General features: G+C 53.8%; 2 protein-coding genes across 7 annotated transcripts in view; one reads left to right on the forward strand and one right to left on the reverse strand.

Moving 5' to 3' along the window:
- Pkig (cAMP-dependent protein kinase inhibitor gamma) overlaps positions 1–1,255 on the forward strand; it is a 138,744-nt gene extending 137,489 nt beyond the window's left edge. For 5 of the 6 annotated variants that reach the window (XM_004630934.3, XM_023714839.1, XM_023714838.1 and 2 more), the window contains one exon: positions 502–1,255. In XM_004630934.3, the coding sequence (XP_004630991.1) occupies positions 502–581 (80 nt within the window). In that variant the 3' untranslated portion in view covers positions 582–1,255. The remainder of the gene's footprint in view (positions 1–501) is intronic. The other variant, XM_023714840.1, reaches the window with a different exon arrangement.
- Positions 1,256–1,721: 466 nt separating this feature from the next.
- Ada (adenosine deaminase) lies at positions 1,722–7,708 on the reverse strand. Its single transcript, XM_023714841.1, has 8 exons — positions 7,636–7,708; positions 5,606–5,733; positions 4,822–4,893; positions 4,641–4,742; positions 4,351–4,418; positions 3,058–3,187; positions 2,502–2,607; positions 1,722–2,028 (listed from the first exon to the last, which is right to left on the reverse strand). The coding sequence occupies exons 1-8, from the start codon at positions 7,706–7,708 to the stop codon at positions 2,012–2,014; spliced, it is 696 nt and encodes a 231-aa protein (XP_023570609.1). The 3' UTR covers positions 1,722–2,011.
- Positions 7,709–9,109: the final 1,401 nt, after the last annotated feature.

Below are 9,109 nucleotides of genomic sequence, written 5' to 3' on the forward strand. Positions count from 1 at the left end.
TGTGTGTGTGTGTGTGTGGCCAGCTCAGCCCACCAGGGGGCGGGGCTGGCTGGCATGTGGTGCTGGGGGATCGAACCGCGGTCCCTGTGCATTGCCAAGCTTGTTTCAAGTAGGTGCTTTAGACCACTGAGCCATCTCTCCAGCCCCAGTCCTGGCTTTTAGCTGACTTTGAGCTACACCAGTAACACTGCCTGCATTCCCATGGCAGCACGTAAGTCTGACCAAGTTAAAGATACCTTCAGCCATACCACCCCTATTCTAGGTCTTGTTTTCTTCTCCAGCACCTAGGCAGTTAAAGTTTGACTGGGGCCTCTATGCCCACTTTTCTGCTTTGCACTGGTGTATAATTAGAAATGTACCCCCCCCCAAAAAAAAAAAAAAAACCAAAAAACCATACCTAGCCAGGAGGCAGTACATTTCTGTAATGCCGGCACTTGGGAAGCTGAACACCTATCTCAAAGGACCCAACCACCTGACCATTCCTCTTTCTTTCCTCTCTAGAAGGACAGGCAGAGGCAAGCACCACGAACAAGGAAGCCAGCAACCAGCCTGAGAGCAGCAGTGGGGCCACCTCCTCTTGAGTCTGCCTTTGTCCTGGAGGCCGGAAGAGAGACCTGCTGCCCCCTCCCAAAATGGGAACCTGGGCACAAGCCCAGCAGCCTCCTTTCTGAGCCCATGTCGCAAGCCAGAGTGAGAGGCCTCTGTGGCCTCTAACCTGGGAAGCCCTCTGCCCACACCCACAGGCTCCACGTTCCCACTGCCTTCTCTCCGCGCCCAAGACACTGTAAGCACGGGATAGTATTTATTCAGCTGGCACAGGGCTCGGGCTAGGGCCTGCCTACCAGGTGAACAGCCCACAAGGGGACACCACTCTGCAGGCCACCTGCACAGGGACTATGTCCCAGCACCGACCCTCCTTTCCATCCCCAGCCTTCCAGGTCAAGACCTTATGACCCCTTTTTTTAAAAAACACTTTTAAACTTTTTAAAAACTTTAAACCTTTTTTTCAGCATACAGGGTGGGAACTGATAATTCACTTTTGGGTTTTTTGTTTTGTTTTGTTTTTTAGGAAAGCCATTTTAAGCTCAACTCTGACCATCTATGCAGCTCTGAGGTTCCCTCATGGAGCTTCACAGACCCATTTGTAGGGAAGGAATTTGGGCCCAAAACTAGCAGTGACCCTTTGCCCTTTCTACCAAAATAAGTGACTTAGCCCCTAGGAAATAAATGCTGGTGATTTGTGTGACTGGTTTAAGATGATTTCTCTTTTAAATAGTGAAAGCAGGGGTTGAATATTGCTTCCCCAGTCCACAGGCAGCGGGGCTCCGTGACTCTGGCTTTCATGAACTGCTAAGAATAGGCTGGGACCCCGAGGCTGCTGCTGCTTCTGGCCTCTTATGAGCCCTCTTCCCACCTCACTGTCTCTCACCCATCCTGCTCTTTGGAGAACCTACAAGGAAGATTTTTGCCTAAAGACCCAGAATAGAGGAGCCAGGAGTACAGGGGGCATCTAAGAGGATGGCCCCTCTGGAGAAACCCCATTTCTCCCGGAGAAGGCCCTGCATTCTCAGCCCCTGCTGGGAGGCTGCAGCTCTCCATTCCCAGTGTACACTGGGCTCTTGGCCCCTACTGTTGAACAGGTATGAGGGCCCTAGTCTCCTGCCACTCTCGCCTCACGCAGAGCAACCGGCTGAGACCCAAGTACTACACACCACAGGCTCTACAGTGCCAGTTGTTGGCTGCTTTATTGAACACCAGATTCTCAGCACGAGTCATCTGAGGAGGGTTTCACATTCCTGGTCACCTTTAGGGAACACTGTGGTTCCTGGGCAGGGTATACAATCAGAGGTGAGATGGGGCCATTCCCAAGTTTGTGCACCTGATACACATCAAGTAGTGACTACTGACATCTTAGTCTTGAGGAAGGAATGTAGGTAAAGTGTCACTTGATTCCACAGAGTTGTGCAGGCTCCACTTGTGGGGTGAAGGCTCAGAGGTGGCCATGCCATCTTCAGGGGTTCTGCCCTGCTGGTCAGGTCAGAGAAGCAGAAAGATGAGGCAACTCACAGTACTGGCACCCTACTTCCCCTCACCAGGACATTGTAAGAATCACAATTCCAGCACCAGAAAGGAGCTCATACAGACAGCGAATCCAAGGTTTAGCATAAGGCATATCTTGCTAAGGCCACATGGGAAGGAGGAGCAGAAAAGGCCACGACATGGTTCAACACCCTGCCCTTGGCTTTGGACAGCCATGGGGATGCCCAGAGGGCTGAGACGGGCCATCAGAGAGTCTTGCCTTCAGCCAGTCTCTCCCAAAAGCAAAAGCAACTACACACAAAATACACTGAGATGATGAGGGTCTGCCACAACCAGACCCAGGAACCAAACGGTCATTGCATGTCCTTGTTGCTGCCCAGGAAAAAGGGCTCTTGCTAGAAGTCACGGGAAGCCCCAGGCGACAGGGGGGGGAGACCACCGGAGCCCAGACAGAAACATACCAGCAGTGGATGATGGCAGCGGCATCTTGTAGGCTTTGTAGAGCTGGTTAAGGAGCTCTTCCTTCTCATTTTCTGGGAGGAAGCTGGACTTGGCAGCATTGATGTTCTAGAAGGGCCAGGGTAGCAGACATGGACCGAGACCACAAGGACCGGAGCCCTTGGTGTCTAGCAATAGGTCATCCTCTTTACAGGGCACAGACAGTAAAGCTCAGGCTTTGTGAGAGGTGGGATCTGGGGGTAGAGACCTCTGCAGGAGCACAACTCAAGATGGAACACTCAGCCTGGGACCTAGGAATGGCCTGAAGGGTGTAGATTTTCACAGCTGGGCACAGCTTTCCGGGGGGAGGGGTCCTTTGAACACATGAGAAGCAAAAGCTAAACCATTGACCCTCAGTCAGGACATCAGCACCAAGGTGTCCTCTGGAAGGTGTCTGATGCCGGCTTGGCAAGGCTTGGGCTATCAGGACTCTAGGTCTCCTGGGCTCTAGGTACTGGACATGGTGTGTAAGCCTTGTACTCCTGTGGCCAGGAATCAGGGCAATACCGCACCACTCACCAGTCGTTTAAATTCCTCCTCAGTGAAGCCCATGTCCTGTTTGACCATCTGGTAGTCAGTGTCCAGGGTAGACTTGAAGATAAGCGGGTCATCTGAGTTGATCGAATAGTTAACCTTGTCGTTCTTGAACCTGGTGGGGTCGGGAGAGTGAAGAGCCCACTCTACTCCTCCGTGACCATCACTGTCCACTGACCCTACCCACTTTGATCCTCACAACCCACCAGGCTTTGTCCAAAATCATCTAACCAGCCACATAGGACTCAAGTCCAGTCCACCAGCTCAGAGCCAAGTGAGAATGGATGAGGGGCCCAAGGAGAGAGCCATGGAGAACAAGGGCTCCATGCAGCTGGGAATGCAACTCGCCTGAGCCCTGTTCCTCTCTGGCCTTCCCCCTCACAGCCCCACTCCCCACCCTGACCTCCCTCCATCCCTCTTCAAGCTTTTCCCCCACACTATGAAGCCCTTCTTTTTGGCATGGTCCCTGGTGGATGACCACCTTATTTGTAGAATTTGACACTGGTAAGCTTTTTCCCTTGATTTCTCTGACACCACACCTTGGCTTTCCATGTATGTGTGTCTTCCTCCTGACCTTAAAGGCCACTGTCATTTTGGGTTCTGTCCTAGGCCCTGATGCTCCACTATCTTCTGGACTTTCCCTTCTTCGCTTGAAACTTTCTGCAGCCCATGGGGCATGCACCCATGTCCCTCCTAGAGTCTGCACTGGGGTTGCCCCCAGCACCCCACAGTCCATGCTCCTAAGGGCAGCCTGAGGACCCTGCCTTTACATAAGCTTGCCCCAAGTCCTTGCTTCCTTACTGTGCTTCATGGAAATATACCTCTGCCCTCCCAAGGCTGATGCCTTGCTCCAGGGCATGAGCACAGGTCAGAAGCCCTGTCTCGGACCTGATCAGGCTGGTGGGGTGGGAGCAGGTGTGGGAGAGACCCTTGGGCACTTGGAGGGGAGAACACACAGGCACGCAAGAGATTCATCTTTTCAGAGGCCCAGGAAGTAGCTGGGAAAATTGGAAGTGTGGACATTTCCCTCGGGACGGTGGGGCATTCTGCTGTGCTGGATGAGCTATAGGGCCTGAGATCTGCAGATGCTGCATGTTGGCGAAGTTACATCTGATTTTGGTCTCCTTTGTGGGATAAGGGAAGTAATGCCTGCTGCCCAGGCAGATTTTGTAACTGACACCCCCCGCCTCCGGGCCGGTGCCTCGTTCCCATATTCCCTTCTCATACTTGGCTTCCTCAGAACAGAACTGACTGGGCCCCAGGGGGGCCAGAACTCACCGAACGACTGGGTGCTCCCCTGTTTCTGCTTTCCAGGCACCTGTGAGGTAGCTGGACCAGGGACACACCTGCAAGAGCGGGTGTGGCTGGCAAGGCCTCCCCTCCCCACACCCTGTGGTGGCCAGGCCACGTGCTGCAATGCCATTCTTGCCAGGGCTGCACAGGCCTCCATACCTAGCACCTGAACACCCACTGGCCACTCCATCGGGGCTGGCCTGCTCCTGCTCTGGGGACCTGCGGGGGGCGGGGGGCACAGCCCAGGATGGTTTTTCCAAGCCCCCGTCCCTAACCTCAAAGTGCATGTTTTCCTTCCGCAACCTGTCGTAAAGGGCCGCATCCTGCAGGGTGTGGTAGCCGTGTCCCACCCTCTCCGTCTTCAGTACGTCCACAGCCTATGGAGAGGCAGAGGGGACCAGTGTGGGAGGCAGGGTCCAAGGAGGCAGGGCACAGAGGCTCTCGGCAGCTGCTCACCTCTTGCACGACCTGTGCAATGTTTGCCTCCCCAGCATGGACAGTGCGGTGAATGCCGCTCTTCAGCGCCTCCTGAAGGGGAAGAGACAGTCAGGGTGGCCCAGGAGAGAGGGCGGGCAAGCTCTGCGTTTGCCACATTGGGAGTCTGGGCTTTGGTAGCTTGGGCTGTCCCTGTGCCAGGCCAGGCGGCTTTAACAGCATGGGACAGTGTGGCCTTGCTTTGGCCGGGTCAGGACCTAAGTGGTAGCTGTCCCTTCTTACACAGTGGGTACACGTCAGGCTCTGAGGCGGCTTGCATACATTATCCAGCAAAGTATTATAACATTTTACAGCACAGGAAGCTGAAGCTCAGGAAAGGTAAGTAACAGGAGAACACCAAACAGAAAGTGTGGAACCTTGGACACAGGCCCAGAGAAGGGGTAGTCTCACCTAAAGACATGCAGCAAAGCATAGGCAGATGCAGCCTCAAACAGGATTCCCAACACCACACACGACACCATGTGAACATCTGTCTACCTTCCTTCCTCTTTTTTTTTTTTTTTTTTTTGAGACAGGTTGACTTGAACTCATTTTTTTTGAACCCATCATTTTCTTTAGCCTTCCAAGTGCTAGGACTATGGATCTGTACCACTGTACCTCAAGTTCAGGGGCTTCTCCTTATACCCAGTTCTGAGCCCCCACACCCAGCCAGATGCTCAGGAACTCGGGGGGGGGGCAGTGTTCCCCATCTGGGTTAGTTCTCCCCAAGCTCCCCAATGGCCAGTCCCACTTCCCACGGGCCCACCTTGTAGGCCTCCACGTGCCCTGGGAAGTAGCTGCTGTCTTTGATGGTCTCATCACCAGCCAGGTCGATGGCCACCACAGTCTGATGCCGGTACTTCTTACACAGCTCCACCACCTCAAGGGACCATTCTGTAGCAAATGAACCCTGCCACGGCTCAGTCAGTAGCACCAGGCACAGGGCCTCCCAATCCACCTAATCAATGTCACACATTCCCCCAATGCAAAACAGTCCAGTGTCTGGTCTTTAGACTCTGACTGCCAAGTCCTGGCCACATGGCCTTTGGCCAGTTGCTCTGCCTACTGCCTTAGACCCCTCCCTACCACCAAGGATGCCACCTCTGTGGTAGCGCAGGGTCTAGACAAGGGCTTGCGAAGGCTATGTATGTGTGGCATAAAGGTCAGAGCCTGGCCCAGTCAGTGACACATGGGCTGTTTCTTCACTTGATTGCCTACAGCAGTCCCCGGGTGGCTTCCCTCACTTAGAAGACATGGATGGAATGTAAGTAAAACTCAGGCTGGGGTTACAAAAGATATTACAGATTATATACTATTTTTTAAGAATAATTTAGTACAGGGTCTTACTACACAGAGTGGACTCATTATGATCCTCCTGTTTTTCAGCCTACCAAGTGCTGGGATTGCAGGCACGTGCCACCACGCCCAGTCCCAATCACCATCTCAACGTGCCCCGGGGGTGGGACCAGCATGGTACACCAGGGATCATCTGCCTAAACAGGCTCTTTAATATGCTGAGCTATCTGGCCAGTTCAGATTACATACTCTTAACCAATACAGTTTTTATGGCCCATTTCACTGAATGAGCACAGGGTCTAGGACCAGATGGCCCCAGATTCAAACCAAGGCTTTGTGTTTCTCTGACAGGAGCAAGAGGCTTTACATTTTCTTACTCAGTTTCCCCAGCTGTTAAATGTGATTAAACAGTGGCAGTCCCACCTCCCAGGCTACAGCAAGGATTAGGGAAAATCATACAAGTTACTGCCCAAATGAGTATGTAGGTTGGCATCAGCTTCTGGCTTTCATTCCCCTGATCCTTGGGGTACTGGAAGGAGCTGGTTCTCCTGTGACATTCTCAGAGAGGTGGCATGACTTGCCCAGTGTCACACAATGGGGTCTACCACAAGAAGCTCAAGCTCTTGGGATTTGATCAGTGTCAGTGACAAGGGAGACTCCTCACCAGCCCCAGAAATCAGACCTACTCAGGGGCTTTGCAGGCCAACAGTGAAACTGGACTTGGATAGTTTTCAATGGCTCAGGCTCCTTTGGTTTTATGCTTCATATAGGTCATTTGGCTTCCAAGACCATCACCAAGAAGATCAGAGCCTTTCCAAGGGGCCTGTGGTGTTTCAAGGAAGCCCCAGGATCCTGCCGACGTGTTTAGCGGACAGCATGGGCAGGTTAGGCACAGCCACGGCCAGGCCAGCAGGTCAGGCACGGCTGGAGGCAGTCGGGCAGCTGATGAACGAACTCACCTGGCTGGTGGCGCATGCAGCACAGGATGGACCGGGCCTTGATGCCGAAGGCTTTCTCCCCCTCCTGCAGGCCCTGGTTGACGAGATTCACCACCTCATCGGGGGTGACGTCCCCTCTGTAGGGACAGGAGAAGGCGTGACACTGAGCAAAGGGAGGACTGAGCTCAGGCCACTCCCAGGTGGGCCGAAATCTGGCTCTACAGAGGAGTGAGGGGTTTGGTGCTATTATGTCCAGATCTGTGGGGCTCTAGGAAGTGTAGCAGGATGGGCCAGATTCTCCTGCTGCAGGGTTGAGCAGGATGCTTAGAAGTTGCTGCCTAAGGAGTTCATGTTCCCAGGCAGCAGGCCTGTGTCCAGAGCTCTGGGCTATGGAGCACAGCCACATGCCTTTGCCCAGAGTGAAAACAAGGTGAGGGCTGGGAGCCATACTCCTGTGACTGAATTACACCAATTTGGGGGGCCATGGACCAGCGTCTCTGGTCTCAGGGCTGCACCATGCAGCCACACCCTCAGCACATCCCTCTCCAGGGTGCCACTCAACTCAGCCTGGTTCCAGGGAATCGGCTCCACTTTGCAGTTGGCCAGCAGGTGTGGACTATAGCGCACCTCCACATACACCACACCCTCCTTGGCCTTCATCTCTACAAACTCATATGCGATCCTTTTGATGGCCTCCCTGTTGCCCCTGGAAAGGGAAGAAAGTGGGTGGGGATGGTTTTCTCTAAGACCCTTGGGAGCTCTTGGAGCAAATGAGGCTACCTCAACCCTTAGCAGATCAAACCCCTTTCTGACTGGCATGGAAAGAAAGAAATGGACACAGATAGGTAAATCCAATGGGACTAGGCTGAAGGAACCTAGGACTCACAGACCTATCTGTCACATGCCAGTCACCCTCTCTGACACCCACCTCAAAGGGTGGACAAACGAGCTAAAAAATGGCCAGTGTTTGGAGCATAGCAGACAAAAGCTAAAAGTATTTTCATTGCTATCACTGAGGGTTGGCCACAGAGGTGTGGTACCAGTGGATCTGCCAGGTGCTCGTGGGCTCTGCCTAGCTGGAAGTTTCCGCCACAAGCAGTGGAAACAGAACATTGAGTAGAATGCGAGGGGAGACAGGCAAGTGTTCCATGAGCCCTGGGTGCAAGAACATGCCCCCCCGCCCCACACACCAGAAGGGCTGTTACTGGAAATGCCTCGGTCTCTGGGATCAGGCTGGAGGGTGCTGCCTTCCTAGGGATGGGCCAGCCCCAGAGCCTGGGCTGAGTCCCATCCCAGGAAGTACTTCTGCATCTCCTTCACACCCAGCTGCCCTCGTCTGTCCCCTCAGCTGTGGATTCCTGCATTCCCCAAGGGGGTCCTGAGCCCTACAGTGGGCAGGATCAGCCTACCCCCTAGCAAGAGAGCTAGGCAGGCAAGGACTGGAGATGGACAGTAGGCCAGATGTGACAAGTTCTACAGACAGTGGGGGCAGCTGCAGTGTTTGAGAACATGGTCAGAGAAGGCTTTGCTGAAAAAGGGACCTTGTTTAGAGCTGTGAGGAATCAGCATTAGGCAGAGGGGTGTGCAGCGGGGTGCTGTAAGGGTGAGGGCCAGGAGAGGAGGGCCTAGAGTGCCTGTGCACATGACATCAGGGCATCAGAGCCCTTGAGTTTTCTCTGAGAGATCCAGGGAAACACTTGAGAGTTGGGGGCAGTCATTGAGACTTCACTCCAGCTCCCCTCCATGCCCACTTCTGGGCCTTCCCAGTACCTACCAGTGCTCCCCACCATGGACTTACCATAGGGAGGAAAGAGCCTTGTACCTTCTCCTTCTCCCCACCCCCAGAATTCAGTCTCCTCACCTCACAGCATGAAACCCTGCACTGGGGTGCAGGAGACTCACCTGAGTCCATGCTCTGCTCTGCCTCTCTTTGTCCTCTCTGGACCTCAGCTTACCCAGGCCAAAGGGCTCTTTATCTGACCTATGTGTGTAATGGTGGCCTGGGAGAGTCAGATTCTCAGACTCTCTCTCTCTCT

Source organism: Octodon degus, unplaced genomic scaffold (assembly GCF_000260255.1).
Source record: "Octodon degus isolate 3935 unplaced genomic scaffold, OctDeg1.0 scaffold00037, whole genome shotgun sequence".
Lineage (NCBI taxonomy): Eukaryota > Metazoa > Chordata > Mammalia > Rodentia > Octodontidae > Octodon > Octodon degus.

Coding starts and splice junctions, on each gene's coding strand:
- Ada (XM_023714841.1), bottom strand. CDS start 7,708: ATGTGGAGGTGCGCTATAGTCCACACCTGCTGGCCAACTGCAAAGTGG. Junction 5,734..7,635: donor ATTCCCTGGAACCAGGCTGA/GTTGAGTGGCAC, acceptor CATTTGCTACAG/AATGGTCCCTTGAGGTGGTG. Junction 4,419..4,640: donor AGGAAAACATGCACTTTGAG/GTTAGGGACGGG, acceptor CCGCTCTTGCAG/GTGTGTCCCTGGTCCAGCTA.